This window comes from Cryptomeria japonica, chromosome 7 (genome assembly GCF_030272615.1).
Source record: "Cryptomeria japonica chromosome 7, Sugi_1.0, whole genome shotgun sequence".
NCBI lineage: Eukaryota > Viridiplantae > Streptophyta > Pinopsida > Cupressales > Cupressaceae > Cryptomeria > Cryptomeria japonica.
In genome coordinates this window covers 858,972,819-858,989,732 of record NC_081411.1, presented here as the reverse complement: position 1 = coordinate 858,989,732, position 16,914 = coordinate 858,972,819, and the positions used below count along the sequence as shown (strand labels likewise).

General features: G+C 34.4%; 1 protein-coding gene across 1 annotated transcript; it reads left to right on the top strand.

Moving 5' to 3' along the window:
* The first annotated feature begins 3,116 nt into the window (after positions 1-3,116).
* LOC131047060 (uncharacterized) lies at positions 3,117-4,083 on the top strand. Its single transcript, XM_057980881.2, has 2 exons — positions 3,117-3,291; positions 3,384-4,083. Exons 1-2 carry the CDS (start codon positions 3,207-3,209, stop codon positions 3,698-3,700), a joined length of 402 nt encoding a protein of 133 aa, XP_057836864.1. The 5' UTR covers positions 3,117-3,206; the 3' UTR covers positions 3,701-4,083.
* The last annotated feature ends 12,831 nt before the right edge of the window (positions 4,084-16,914 follow it).

The following is a 16,914-nucleotide window of genomic DNA, read 5'->3' as shown; positions in this document are numbered from 1 at the left end:
ATTGAGTAGATTATAATAACATCGACTAATACCTTTAGCATTAATATTCTTACTACCCATGATAGCCAACGTCCTTTCCATGAGGCCAACCAATTGTTGAATTTAGTTCCAAGACCTAATCCCATAATTTTTCTGTTCTTAGTCGAACAACTAATGGTAAACCAAGAACTTGAATGGTAGAGATTCCTCTCTTAAAGTTGAGGGATCTCATGCTTTTTTGTTCTAGTTGTGGGTTTGTGAAGACAAATAAGATCTTCAATTTTTCTTTACTTACCTCTTGACTTGAAGCAATCAAATAAAGGTACAAGATTTACTTGAATTTTCATGCTTCCCTCCTTTGAGTTGCACCAAACATTGTATCATCCACAAACTACTGATGTGTGATAATAAAACATTACTGGTGACTTGAACGCTCTCCAACAAGACAATTTCAACAGTTTGGGTGATGGATCTGCTCAATTCCTTTGCCATGATTATAATCCCCTTGGAAATTTCAAAGAATCCTTTAGGTGAGCCATTTATAAGCACTAAAACTCTAGAACTATACACACAGTGGAATATCCAATTCATCCAGTTCTTTTTGAACCCAAAGGCCTCTAGCATCTTGAAAACAAAGCAACCATCAACTTAGTCATAGGATTTTTAAGTGTCCAATTTAATTAACATACACTATTTTTTCATTCTTTGTATGGAACAAATTTCTTCTTACACTATGCTGACTCTATCCAAAATTAATCTATAGGCACAAACCTTGCTTGCTTATCTAAAATGATATTTGGTAGGCTCCTTTTCAACCTGCTTGTTGCAACTTTGACCATTATCTTGTAAAGTGTATTACATAATGTTATAGAAATTCATCTAGTGATGTTGGTTTCTCCTTCTTAGGTATCGGGGCTATGAATTTGTTGTTGATTTGCTTCAATACCTTACCTAATTATCCCGAGTCTTCAATTGTTGCAGTTACTGCTTGTTCAGTGATGCCCCGACATTTTTTGAAGAAGCCTACTAGAAATTTGTTTAGTCCAAGAGCTTCATTCGAGTGAAGTTGATTCAAATACACCTTAATCTCTTCTTCCATAAAATTTTCCTTTAGCATCTTTTTTTACTTTTTTGAGACCAATCTAGGTATACTTTGCAATATTTTCTATTGCGTGCACAAATTAGATGCCTTTCAATTGCTGAGAAGATTTTTTAAGAAGTGAACAATCTCCTTGACAATCTCCTCCGGTTTCTCCTAGGTCTCTCCATTGGCAATCCTTATACTTGTGATTCTATTGATTTCCCTATGAATTTTGGTTGCATTGTGAAAGTTCTTGGAATTTTTATCACTTTCCCCTATCCACATCTCTCTTGACTTTTGTTTCTAAAATATATCCTCTTTTGGAAACACATCTTGATACTCTCATAAATTTTATTTTTCTTTCAAAAACTTTTCATGACCCATGCCACTCGAAAGAACATCTTCATTCAAGGTTTTCAAATCTTCTTCTAGCCTCTTTTTTTGATTCGAAGATGTTTTAAAAGTAGTTTTTGTACCACTCTTTAAGTTTCTATTTTATCAATCTTATCTTTGTCACAATGTATAACATTTTGGGTCTAGTCAAGTTTGTATCATTCCACCATTTCTTAATTAACTTGAAGAAGTTTTGGTCCCTTATCCACATGTTCTCAAATTGGAAAGGGTACCCAATTGGCCTCTTGTCCCCTAAGATGTTGAGTGATATTGGGTAATGATTTGAGCTAGGCTGAGGTATGATGCTAGCTTACACCTTGTTCCATAGAATAGTTGACCCATGCCCTTTCTTTTCATATTTGCTAGGGTTTTTATACCATTCCTCTTTATGTCCCAATGATATAGCATTGGCACTTGTCGCAAAGGGTGCGACTTGTTGGCCTTGATCATACTTTTGCCTCTTATTTCTGTGCCTAGATCTATCCTAACATCGAATCCTTTTTTGATTTGATTGCCTCCTCTATTTCAATGCCTGGATTTGCTCCTAGCTCTATTTGCTTGCCTTTATTGCCTCTGTGCAACCAGAATCAATTGACAATTGACAGAGGGAGGTTGGGAGTGCACCAAAAAATAATTTATTTGTTAAGACCTCCACTAAAATAAAGTTTAAACAACAAAACAATGTAAGACGAAGGTTCATTCTAGGTTGCTTAGAGTCCATACATATCATTCCATACAATAGTTAAGCTTCTAAATGATTCTATTTTTAAATAAAACTTAATATATCAATTATATATTAATAATTAAGATACTATAAAATATATTATTCTTAACATGTTTTACTTTGATTTTATTTTTATTATATATTAATATTGCTAAATTATAATATAATCTATAATTGTTAAATTATTTTTATGGTTCAAATATAAATCAAAAAATTAAAGTTAAAATAAAAAGATGAACAATATCAGAGCTTGGCCTCATGGGAGACAACTATTCTCTATACAAAACAACACCTGATTAAAAACACAAATTTGCATAACACAATTGTTTTTTAGTGGATTTTTTGCATTTTTACAACATTGAGAAGATAGATTAAGAGGATTGAACCAATAGAAATCGTGTAAAAATCCATTGTGATTTGTAAATTTTGTGTTTTTTATCAGGTGCAATTTTGTATGGAGAATAGATAGCTCTGACCCCATGGACCACAAACCCTTGTAATTTGTACAACCATAGTAGATATTGTGACTCTACGAAGGGTTGACAACACAAAAAACCATTATCGTACTCCACTTTGTTTATCTTTGCTTGCATTTACAATGATCTAATAAATGATTTAAGGTGAAGTTTTTATGTTCACAAATTAATCATTTCCCTCTTATACAACTGTAAAATCTTGACCTAAAAATGAAAACACCTAAAATAAATATTAAATAATATTTAAATAAATTTTAAAAACAAATAAAACAAATTTTTACTATTTCTAAAATAAAACTAAAGTTAATTAATTAAAGAGAAAACAGGCCTACCAGTTGTGTCCAACCAAGTAAATATTGAGAAAAGAGTAGTTGTCATTCCACATAAATGACCCTGGGAAATGTAAATCTATTCCCCACCTACTCACAGCAGAGTCCCACTAAATATGGGAGGGAAATACACGTAACAAGTGCATTAAGAAGCGGACATGAGAATAGTATTATCACAATCCCAATAAATACACCTCCTCTCTCCTCCTCCATACTCTGACACAATGGAACCTTCAAGACTCATCTTCTTTCTCTTCTCCATGCTCCTGACAATGGCCTATTCACAGGCTCTCATGGCTCATCATGCAGGTAAGATCATTCGTTTTCATCAATATGCTTGTTTTGGGTATTGTTTTTTCTACAGAATATCACTGATTTAGCTATACTTGATTGTATGTTAGGTTGGCACTGTAAATCAGGAAAGGCTATCAAGGTCAGTTGGAAGATGGGTGTTGATCCACCAGATTATCAGACATTCAAAATACAAGTGCAGAACACATGTGGACTGTGTGATGCGCACAATGTCACTCTGAATCTCACCATGTTGGCTCCAGGAATATGGGATCCCATTGTTGAGAAAGTGAGAGTCAAGGATGGCAAGTCTATTAGCCCTGGTAAAAAGGTCACATTCAGGTACCATGTTAACTATCTGGCTGATATTGGTAGCATCCATTCATCTGCAAGGTTTATTCACTGCAAGTTGCCACATCAGCCCTAATCACATGTTAAAAATGCCTCTTTCTCCTAGTCTCCTGGTCTATATAGAATGCCCATATAAATTTTCTGCTTCAGATTCTTATTTTTTTAGTCCTTGTGTATTCATGTCATACTGTACTGTCTTCTCATATGACATTTCTGTTATGTCATATGAATGAATGTTTAAAATAACATCCATGAGAGTGAACAGTATATGGAATGGCTGTTACTTGGTCTGCAAAAGATGTCATGGATAATGTTACATATATGAGAGCGAATGAATGTTTTTAATAATGTCCATGAGAGCGAAGAGTCTATGACATGTCTATGAAATGGTTATTGTTTGGTCTGCAAAAAGATGTGTCATGGATAATGTCATATGAATGATATGAATGATTTTAATAATGTCCATGAGAGCAAACAGTCTATGAAATAGCTATTGCTTGGTCTGCAAAAAGATGTGCCATGGATAATGTCATATGAATGAATACTTTTAATAACCTCCATGAAAACAAACAGAATGAATGCTTTTAATAATGTCTACGAAAACGAACAGCCTATGGAATGGCTATTACTCTGCAAAAATGTGTTTATGTTTATCTACAATGGGTTATGGATAAGTTTACATTGCATCTGTTGATCAGGCTTGCATGGCACATCCCAAATTCCCAATGCAGGAATTGCTTGGGAGCCAAGCTTTTTGTATAACAAATCTTAACAGAAATATATTTTCTTTACAGGTTGGTTTGGGAATTTGCATGGGAGCCAAGTTTTTTGTATAACAAATCTTAACAGAAATGTATTTCCTTTACAGGTTGGTTTTTTATTATTTCTGGGAAGACTGCTTTACTTCTTCTTATGACAGGGTTTCTATTTACACCAACAAGTGGCTTTGAGTGTGGATTCCAGCCATAACCTCGCCAGGTGTTACATTTTAGGCATGCTGATGCTTTTTTATTATCGTTACATGTTTCAAGTTTCAACATTTGTTCATTAATGACCTATGTTACTTTAGGCATGCTGATGCTAAACTTGTTTTGTGTCAGTTCATTTGTTTTGACTTATACTACTTTAAGTAGCTAAACTTCTTTTGTCAGTTCATTTGTTTTGTGCTTTAACATCATTATCTAGGTGAATTGTATATCTTTTTCTTTCTTTTTTTAAAATTTATTTACATGATTAAATTTAGTATTAATTTTGTATGGTATATTTTGATTTAAAATAATTTTATAAGGAAAGAATTCAATATGTAAGCATATTTCAACAGCTGTTATAGTATTTGTTGATTTAATGTCTAATATATTTAACTTACTAATAGTTGTGACTTTAAAGTTGTTAATGTTGATGATGACTATTCACAACTGAATGAAATGTGCTCTTTATATATAAAAATCAACAAATCATCTCATGCCATATCAATGCACAACTACTAGTCTCACTTTTGTTTTGGGGCCTTTTTGGACACCTTGGTAGAAAACATGTTCACGTGGCATCATATTTGATGATGTGGTCTTGAAACCTTAGGGACTTGCTAAGTAAGTGGTTGTAAAAAATTGGAAGTGATTTGCAATTTCCATGTAGGATCTTGAGAAGTGTGAAGTTAGGGTGCTCAACTATTGGTTCCTCTCCCCTAGATTCATTGATTATTTTCAAATATCATTTAGTTTAAGTCAAAATTTTGGCAAGTGAAAATTTAACAATTATTTGTTTTAAATATAAATGAGGTGTTATATTATTATTGATTAATTCACTTTAAAATGAATAATATTTAAATAGAGTGGTGGATATGATAGTCTCTTGTAGAAAAGCTCATAAATAAAGAAACTTGTATTTTGTCAAGGGTTTGATGAAGATCAATGACTTGTTCAATGACTTTTTCATGGATAAGCCCTTGAATGTAGTGCATGCCAACCTTTATGTTATGTGTTGCAATGATAACAAGTGTCTTGATGGAGAGAGTTTAGAGTTTATCATGGCATAAGTGTAAGGTTTTGTAATGTCCCATTTTTTTGAGTGAGCATTTAGTTGAGATTTCTAGCCTAATTTATTTTTGTAGGCTAGGGTGGGCAATTATAAGGGAATAAAAAAAATTTAGTTAATTATTTTAAAGTTCTCAATTAAATTAAATGTCAAGACAAAAATGCTTACTTTATTGATAGTGTTACAAATTGCATACAAGTTTGAAAATGTTTGTGTCTTTGAGTTACACTGTTGCACAAGAACAAGAAGAACAAGGGGAGGCCCTTTAGTGAAATGGTGGGGTGTAGAGCCAACAACTAAGGTTCAAACCTCACAGGGTCGCTCTTTATTGTGCCAACAATGGTGAGTTACTTACCTTGACCCTTGGTGAAGTACAATTTAACATAATCACCAACGTTGGCATAGACCCCTAAGGACATAACACAAGCAAGAGAACAACCTTTGTTGGCCAAAACACAACAATTACCTTGAAAAACCAACATTAGACAGATCATCCAACATCATGTAGAGCATATAAGGAGGTACCTTTAACACCAACAACATTCCCAACCACTTCTTTCTCTCAGTCACATCAAAACATGTTGGTGCAACACATAGATAAATAACACTTCATTCTAGAACACGAAAAGACATAGTCATGAACAAAACATCATTAACCATTCTTGCAAAAGACATTAGCACCTGAAACTTGGACTGAGACACAACACAAACATTATAAGCATGTCCTCCAAGCCGCAACAACAAAAACATTAAAGTGGAGAAATATGGAGCATTTTCTTGACCGTTTCTGAAAGACAACTAAACCGTCAACAAATTGGATTTACGAACAACATCAGCTGCAACATAGGGGACTTGAAAAGATAGGACTACAACACCCACATAGCATACATATTATGTTCAAATCTGCAAGACCATGTCAACAAATGCAAAGGAATGCAGAGAATTCGTCAAATCGTCTTCAACATGCAATTATTTACTCCATCAATTTTCCAAAGATCAAAATGTCCTAGAAACATCATTTTATTACTCAGGAACAATAAAGAGAAATAAACCATCCTGTAGCATAAACAAGATCATCACAATCTCATCCACTTTATTACCATGCTTCTAATCCTCATCTTAAAAGGATATCGCCATCATGCTTCTAATCCTATTTTAAAAGGATATCACCATCATGCTTCTAATCCCCATTGAAATGCTTCTAATCCTCATCTTAATGTGATATCAACATCATGCTTCTAATCCTCATCTTAATACTTCTAATCCTCATCTCAATATGATGTCAACATCATGCTTCTAATCCTCATCTCAATATGACATTATCATTATACCATCTTTGTCACCAAGTACACCATCAACACCATCAACAACAACAAATCATACTAAGTGTAGATATCAGACACCAAGAAGGTGGATATCCACAACACATAGCATATGCAATCATAATCCATCTATACTCTAATGACAAGATCTCCCTATGCTTTGACAATCATTATACTAGACATATCATCAATGACAACACATATGTAGGAGGTTAACATCACTAATAATAATTGCCAACAATTTCCCCCCTTTTCATTGATGGCAACACTCACTGACACTTATTTAATGCAATACAAATCATCTGCATTATCTTTCTCAACTGTACATCTATATTCTCCCTCCCTATGACATCGAGGACAAAGGGCACATGTCTTTACTTGTTTCATGCATTCATCTACATTGCCTCCCCCTTATTGATTACTTTCTTTCTTCTTATCTTTATTACATTTTCTTCCACTTTCAATAGTAACCAACAAGCTATCTGCTCCCCCTGAGAGCAACAAACACATCAATCCAGAAGACAAAGGATATACATTGAATTTCTCCTCCTAAATAGATGCACCAACATATGTATCTAATTAGAAGAAGGGGCAATAACCCCTAGCTTCTGCCTGAGACACTCAAAAGTATCCTTTGGAAGTGCTTTAGTAAGGATATCTGCAATATGATCCTTTGTGGATACATACTTCAATTTGACTTCTTTCTCAACAACTTTCTCTCTTAGGAAATGATACCAGGTAGAAATGTGTTTAGTCCTTGAATGCATCACCGAAGTTTTTGAAATGTTTATAGCACTTGTATTATCACACATAATAAGAATATGATCATTATACATCACCTTGATATCCTTCTATGTTTGTTTCATCCACATCACTTGAGTGTAGTAGGACGCTACTGCAATATACTCAACCTCTGTTATAGATAAAGATACTCTTGTTTCTTACTAAACCATGAAACCGATGTCTCTTAAGAAAACTGCACTAACACTTGTACTTCTTCTATCATCCACACAACCAACCCAATTAGTATATAATCCTTCAAAGAGAAATCACTATCCTTAGATTATATCGCAAACCATAATCTGGTGTCCCTTTAAAGAGAAATCAATATTCTTCTTATATCACAAACCATAATCTAGAGTAACTACACCTTTCAAATATCAGAATATTTTTTTAACAACCTTATCATGACATCGCTTAGGATTAGCTTGATATCTGTCAACCAAACACATGACATGCATAATATCAGGTCTATAAGAAGTCAAATATAGTAGTCCTCCAATCATAGATCTATAAAGATCCTGATCAACTCCTAGAGACTCATTATCCTTACTCAAATGACAACTAGTAACCGTGGGGGTGCTTACTGGTTTAGAATTCTCCATATCAAATTTCTTCAATATCTCCTTAACATACTTAGCTTGAGAAACAAAGATACCATCATCTAGTTGAGGAACTTAAAGTCTAAGAAAGAAAAATAACTCACCAATCATTGACATCTCAATTTTTTCTGCATTTCTTGTGCAAACTTATTACATACACCAACATTTCTACCAAAGATAATGTCATCAACATATATAACACCTATCAAGAGTTTGTCTTCCCAAACCTTAAAGTAAAAAATGCTATTTGTTGTACCTGTGTGCTAGAAATGTGGGATCATCTTGCAATGGAAGAAAACACCTCAAACACACACATGAAACATTGCATCATAGTTAGTAATGACAAAAACATGTTAGTGAACCAAAAAATCTCAAAATCGTTCCATGCTCCTCTATCCCTAAATATCATTAAGATTCAAGGTGACCCTCACTTGGAAGAGCACTTGATCTCTTGGATGTCAACCTAGAGAACGAGATTTAAATGATGATTCTAGGATCAAAATGAATGCAACTAAGATCCTAGTGAATGGTGAGATGATGATAGGAATGAAAGATAAGAATGCAAGATAAAAAACTAGTTATGATCAATATGGTGGAGATGATATGCGGCTAAGTTAATTCCAAATTGAAGATTATGATGAGCTAATTAAGCTAGGTGAAGATGAAAAAGTATGTAATTGATATGCAATTTAGGCTAAATGATCTAAAACATAATGCAATTAAGCTAAATGCTATGATGCTAATGCTAGAAGACTTAGATGCTTGAAGATGACAAATGAGCTCCTTGATAACCTCCAAAATGACTATAATTTGGATGCACAAGATTGAGATCCTAGAATTGAAGAAATGAGCTCCTATTTATAGGCAAAATAGAGAAATGGATGGTTGACATTGAGTAATCTCAACAAGGGCTAGGATTGAAAGTTATCAATCCATGGGAGAGATTCAATCCAATCCCAAGTTGACAAATGTCACGTTGAGAGGACTTGAGAGGATGCTAAACAAGCATTAGATGCTAAGCAAGCAATTAGAGATAACCTCAAGGAGTGACATCATTGGATAATGTCATTAACCAGGGAGGCATGCTATTACCCAAAAGGTAAACTCTTGTGCAACAAGGGAAAATGGTTAAAGGGACAACCATCATGGCTAAGGGGTGTGGACTTGTAAGAGGCATTAAATGCCTTTTGAAGACTTTGGAGGCTAACTTGCCTAAAGAGGAAAACCACTAGTGCTTTATGTAAGAGCCTAACATGTTTGGAAGACTCAACAAGTTAACTTGTTGAAATAGATAAAGTCTTAAATGCATTTTGAAGACTTTCTTCCAAATTTGGAGAAGTAACTCCCCCAAATTTAGGGAAAGGACATGATTAGGATGGGATTAGGAGGTTTCTAGAAGGATGATTAGAGGGATAATGAAAAATGTAGGATTTTGCAAGTTGGGGGACTTTTCACAAATAAATAATGATTCATTTATTTGCAAAAGGGTTTTTTAATTAAATGTGAATTTAATCAAAAGGGGGAAAAGGGATTTTAATCAAATAAATAAGATTTATTTAATCAAATGGCTAAGGGTACTTAATCAAACCTTAGTTTAATTAATAGGTTAGGCTAGAAGAAGGAGATTTAATCAAATCTTTTAGTTGATTAAAAGGTCAATTAGAAGAATAGGGATAATAATTATATCTTAATTTAATTAATTGGAAGAATTGGGGATAATTAAATGAATAAAATTCACTTAATTCATTGTGCAACTTTTAGGTGTCTACATTTTGCCCCTCTTTGAGTCAACGTGTGACCACATGTTGATTCAAAGAAAAACACTCAATTTGTTGTCAAATTTTTTTGATATGATGTTGTCGCCAAAATTGTCGATATGATTCTCTGGATATAAAAAATTGATTTCAATATGATAAGTTGATATGAAGCTAGTGTCAATATGAGACTGATATGAAACTGATATGGAGATTCGATATGATAATGCCCCATTGGGAGATCATTCGTGCACTAAAGGCATGAATGATCTTTCGAAAGAAGAAGAATGTTATTTGAAAGAGAAGAATGGATAGTTGATAACATGCAGGGGTTTGATAAGATTCATCAGATTGATTGGATTGATAAGATTTATAAGATTGATAAGAATTAGATCAAGTCCGGTTTCAGGAATGACACCTCCTATATAAGACAAAGATGATCAAAACATCTGGTTTCAGGAATGATACATCCTGTATAAGACGTGATCAAAACGTCTGGTTTCAAGACATGATAGAATGGATTAGATGAAATGGATTGACATAATTGATAAGATTGAGATCAAGTCTGGTTTCAGGAATGACACCTCCTGTATAAGACAAAGATGATCAAAATGTCTGGTTTCAGGAACGATATTTCTTGTATAAGACCTGATCAAAACGTCTGGTTTTAGGAAAGATACATCCTATATAAGACATGATAGATGAGAGTTGGATGAATGATGAAGATATGAAAGTGAAGAAAGATTCCATGATGATGCGATAGATATGTATGTGATGGATGCAATGATGAATGTGACTAGATGATGATGATGATGATATGCAACTAAATGCCATGATATGATAATGCAACTAAATGCAAATTTTAATATGATAATGATAATGAAATGATACTAATGCAAGATTAAAATGATATGCATCCTAATACAAGATTAAGATGATAATGATAGTGAAATGATACTAATGCATTCTCGTTCCCAAATGTTTCCATCTGTTTTGATCAAAGTGCCAGTGCTTCCTTTGTTTTCATCATCGAGCCTTGATTTGTTGAAAGTTGATACAAGCACCATGGTATAATTAAACCATAATGACCCGCGTATAACTTACATGGATTTTGATATTGCAAGATGACACAAGCGTCGAGGTATAATTGAACCAAGACGACCTGAGTGTTTCTTGCGTAAATAGACAAGAGTTAACCTTTGTCCTATACAAATTGGAAATGTCCTTAGTGATATGCCACTAGATCACATCGCAGAACAAATTTGCATAGTAGAAGGCTTCACTCCCAAATAGTAGACAAAGAAAACATCACATTCCTTCCTTGCTTCTCTAGTCATTGAGACATCCTCGAGTCATTTAGGAGATGTGATAAGAAAAAATCAACAACCATAAGTAAGCATGCATGCCATCTGAAAAGTATTCTTGTCAAATAAAACATCTTGCAAATAGATTTTTTGTCCAGTTGAAATCAATTCAAGTCTGTGATGTCTAGCCTTCTTGCATCACTGTTGTCATTGTTGGTTGTTCTGATACTTGTTGTCTTGCTACGTGTTTGGTCTGATGTCGAAAACCCTCAAGGCAAAATGCCCCCAATGAGGTCAGGATTTTGCCCCTTGCTATTGATACTACTTCGATATGGATATTTACACTGATCACCAAGCCATGGTGGGATATGATTCAGATAACCGATTTAGATAATCAAGGACAATGACTACGCTAAGTATGTCCGAGATAATGTTGTATGCATAAGTGTTTTGTGGTGGCTATGGGCTTAGATCAGATGGAGCCAATAGATATTATGCGAGTACTGATAGATAGAGGAGTGGCTCTGTCACAAATAGCGCCTTTCGCTAGGTTTTCACCACTTTCTTTATTGCACTTTTTGATTTTTATGATTTTTTGAAAGATGAAACGTGTATTTTCATCAATTGATAAAGATAAGGCTAACTCTAGGACAAAATCCAGCAGTCATGCCGATCTATGTCATTGTTTTGATTTGTTCAATGATTGATAAGAATGTCTGGTTTCAAAGAGTGAGTACCCTGTATAAGACTGATCTGTCTGGTTTCGAGTGTACCTATCCCTGTATAATACATGTTGATGTTGATGTTGATAGATGCATTGATTAACAAGACTCGATGATTGATAGGAATGTTTGGTTTCAAAGAGTGAGTACCCCGTATAAGACCAATTTGTCTGGTTTCGAGTGTACCTATCCCTGTATAAGATTGATGTTGATAGATTTTGAGTGATGAATTGATTAACAAGACATGTGATCAGTTTGATAGAAGACTTCAAGAGTTTTCCTATTGTTGATTTGATGGATGGGCCATGCGTTCATGCTTTGATTTTCAATTTTTTATTTTTATTTTTAGTTTTTTTTAGACATTTCTAATTTTTGGATCTTTTTGGATTAGAAGAAAGATGTATTTGGTTGTCCCAATGTATAGAAAGACAAGGAACATTATGAATGGATGAATAAACCATTGAAGTGGACATGGATAGGAGAAAGATGAAGGTAGCTTATGAGGAGACACATCAAGAGATTTTTGAAATCATGTTTTTGTCCTTAGTTTTAATCAAGATCAAGGATGGAAAAGGGATATGGATAGGAGAAACGAGATCATAGATAGTAAGGGATGATGGAAGCAATGAATAGATAGGATAATGGATATGGAATAGAGGGTATGGATAAGGTGTAGCAAGATTGTAGATAGCATTGGATGATGGAAGCAATGAATAGGTATGATAGATGGTATGGATAGAGTGAAGCAAGATCATAGATAGCGCTGAATGATGGAAGCAATGAATAGGTAGGATAGATGGTATGGACAAAGTGAAGCAAGATCGTAGATATCACTGGATGAATTTAGATAGGGTAATGGATATTGGAGGAAGGATAATGGGAGATATGGTATGAAGAATAGAGTGGATGAAGTTTTCCCCCAAGCATAAAGGTCTCCATTTGCAAAAAGGCAATATGTAAGATTATTACAACATCTAGCACCACCCAAATAAGTGTTCCCGAATTTTTCAAAGATAGAGACCCAACCCACACTTAGAACCTCCATAAAAATTCAACCGAACATATCTAGCGACTAGGAAGCATACTCAAAAGGGAAGAAGAATCCCAAACTGGATCAAGGTATTTTGTCTTTGATTACCCATGTGTGTGCAAGTGGGTTCATTCCGGCTTATATGATCATTGTAATCTTCAGAATCCAGCGTGGCTAGCTACATGAGTTACCTTGACTTCAAAAGCATCTTGGATAAAGCCTCACTGCCAGCAAGCATCCATAGCCCCGATGAGGTTATCGTTGTAATCTCACAAATATTGCTCCATTGACAACCATGCGTCCATAGCCCCGATGGAGTTATTGTATGTTTCCATAGCCAAGCATTTTGATATTGCATTTCATTGCATATTTTTTCTTTTCTTGATATTTACTTTCTTGCTCATGCTTTTGATCTTTTGATATTGCCTTTTTCTCTTCTTAGTGATTCTTTTATGCATTGGCTCATAAGAAATGAGGCTCACGTGGGTTTGAGAGTTACAATGGCGCTAAAGTAGGATTGTAGATTTTTCACTAGCCACGTCTTCAACTAAGAGATCATGATGATCTTGGGCAATTGATTAAGTGTGCGATATATAGTAATCAAACGATGTCGGTACCAAGATACAATAAGTGGTTCTTTTCTGGAATGAGTACGCATCCCGACCAAAACATAATGTTAATGAGGAACAACCGCATATTCTTAAGTGTTTCGTGAATAGATATCTAGGAAATGGACTGAACATGAGATTCGAGAATGGGAGAGCATGTGACAAAATGACACCAATGCCTATTTCATAGATGAAGGATTTATGTAAAGGACTGAAAGATAGGGATTGAAGGATAGAAAAGAGGTGTTGGATAGTAGATAGAATGTTTGAAGATCTGTGCGAGGATAGATGGAAATGTATTCAAGATGAGTGTTGGTACACAACTCGAGAAGTGATGAAGAGATTGAGGAAAATTGAATTTTGGGACATAAGGACCCAAAATAGATAAAGGAAATGATGGAAGAATAGTTTTGGAAAGATGTTTAGATAGATGGTTGAAAGAAGTTCAAAGATGTGTGCCTTTGTTGATCTTTCTTATGGATCATTTGAGGTGATGGATTGGTGGATGGAGGGAGGTAAGGACCCAAGATGGATGGAAGGGATGGAGAGTTTGACTTTGGAATGAAAGCCCCTAAAATAGATTTGGAGGATGAAGAGTTTGACTTTGGAATGAAAGGACCTAAAATGATTTGGAGGATGAAGAGTTTGACTTTGGAATGAAAGGACCTAAAATGGATTTGGAGGATGAAAGGATTCCTTGATCTTGATCTTGACTTGGAGTAGGATCATTTGAATTTGTGCTTTTCTCTTGATTTTGAATTAGTATTGTGAAGGATATGGAAGAGATATCATGCTCTTTCTTAGGAGGTGGATGTTGAATGAGACTCTGATCTTGAGATAAAAGGGGATCATCGTGGATGGAATACCAAAATGTTAGGGGGATCATCATAAGATTCTTGATAAGTGGGATCTTGATAAAAAATGGGACTATATTGAAGAGCCATGATATCTTGATCTTGATTTAGGCTAAGACTAATTTCCTTTGAATAAGATTCTTCTTTTTCAAGCGACAAGGGATGGTCACATGAGTGATCAAAGTTTCAGTTTGGATAGGTTGATGTTGTTGACTTGATGGATACTTCATTTCAGATACGCAAGCTTACTAAGTCGAATAGAGGGTTTGTTCGATAGTCCCCTATGACAAAGCACATCAAATGATATGGATAAAGTCTCCCAATATAGAAACTTGATTTGACTAACCTGAATACCTAGCTAGGTATTGTTGTCATTGAGATAGTTGGATGATAAACTCTTGATCACTTGGTTTGATACTCCCCTAATCTTGTTGGATGAAAGTATTGCCTAAAGATAGTTGAAATGTTTATAAACACCTCCAAAGGTGCTTGGTTGGATTAGAAAATATCCCCCACTTATGATTTCTCATTGTTTGAACTGATTTTTGAGTTGATTTATTGATATTTTTGCAAGATATTTCAACATTTGTGACAAGAATACATAGCACACATGAAGACAATGGTCATCCTAATGCTAAACATTGAGTGTATGTTTTTTTGAGGATGTGTTCAAATCCCTGATGTTTTCATTGGTTTGGATACAAATAAGACACACCAAGTAGATTCTTTATTCAAGTGTCATTGACAATATCAAAGCCCACTAGTCTCGATACTTTGTCAGCTCAAACAACCTTGTCATCCCCTAGAGGGCGCTCATTTTTTTGCATTTTTCTAGAAATTAATCCAAAGTGAATTGCTTCACAATTGGGTAGTTATCTTGGGAGATATATGGTGAGTAATCTTAGGGGAAGATTCTTCCCCACCCTTGCACTATGATATTGCCAATGTATGGCAACTGAATCGGCTCAAAGTTTCTACTTCTATGGTTTGTAGTAAAGATTTTGTTTGGCGTGTCAAATGATAAACTCAATTAAGAGGATTCCCAACCTTTAGAACAAAGGATTTTCACATCACAAGGATACTAGGGGAAGGCTATCAAATACACACTTCCGTTGGAGGGGATTTTCATCAGCCTCCACATTTGATTACAGTGGGTGCCAAAGATGTGTGCTAGAAATGTGGGATCATCCTGCAATGGAAGAAAACACCTCAAACAAACACATGAAACATTGCATCAGAGTTAGTAATCACAAAAACATGTTAGTGAACCAAAAACTCTCAAAATTGTTCCATGCTCCTCTATCCCTAAAGATCCTTAAGATTTAAGGTGACCCTCACTTGGAAGAGCACTTGATCTCTTGGATGTCAACCTAGAGAACGAGATTTAAATGATGATTCTAGGATCAAAATGAATGCAACTAAGATCCTAGTGAATGGTGAGATGATGATAGGAATGAAAGCTAAGAATGCAAGATGAAAAGCTAGTTATGATCAAGATGGTGGAGATGATATGCGGCTAAGTTAATTCCAAATTGAAGATTATGATGAGCTAATTAAGCTAGATGAAGATGAAAAAGTATGTAATTGATATGCAATTTAGTCTAAATGATCTAAAACTTAATGCAATTAAGCTAAATGCTATGATGCTAATGCTAGAAGACTTAGATGCTTGAAGATGACAAATGAGCTTCTTGATAACCTACAAAATGACTATAATTTGGATGCACAAGATTGGGATCCTTGAATTGAAGAAATGAGCTCCTATTTATAAGAAAAATAGAGAAATAGATGGCTGAGATTGAGTAATCTCAACAAGGGCTAGGATTGAAAGTTATCAATCCATGGGAGAGATTCGATCCAATCCAAAGTTGACAAATGTCACATTGAGAGGGCTTGATAGGATGCTAAGCAATAAATTAGGGATAACCTCAAGGAGTGACATCATTGGATAATGTCATTAACCAGGGAGGCATGCTATTACCCAAGAGGTAAACTCTTGTGCAACATGGGAAAATAGTTAAAGGGACAACCTGTAGACACCTAAAATTGTCCAGTCTAATTAAATACATATTTTATTTATTTAATTATCTAAGCTTAATTCTTCTATTGATTAAATAAATCTTTATTTATTTAATTAATTCATTTATCCTCTTCTAGCCTTATTTCTCATTTAAATAAATACATTTATTTATTTAAATTATCATTTTCCTAAATTAAATAAATATCTTATTTATTTAATTATCCTACTTCTTCTATTAATTAAATAAATCTTTATTTATT

Excerpts from the sequence above, each read along its gene's own strand:
- LOC131047060 (XM_057980881.2), top strand. The coding sequence starts at position 3,207 with ATGGAACCTTCAAGACTCATCTTCTTTCTCTTCTCCATGCTCCTGACA. Across the intron at positions 3,292-3,383 it reads TCTCATGGCTCATCATGCAG|GTTGGCACTGTAAATCAGGA; the intron begins GTAAGATCATTC and ends ATTGTATGTTAG.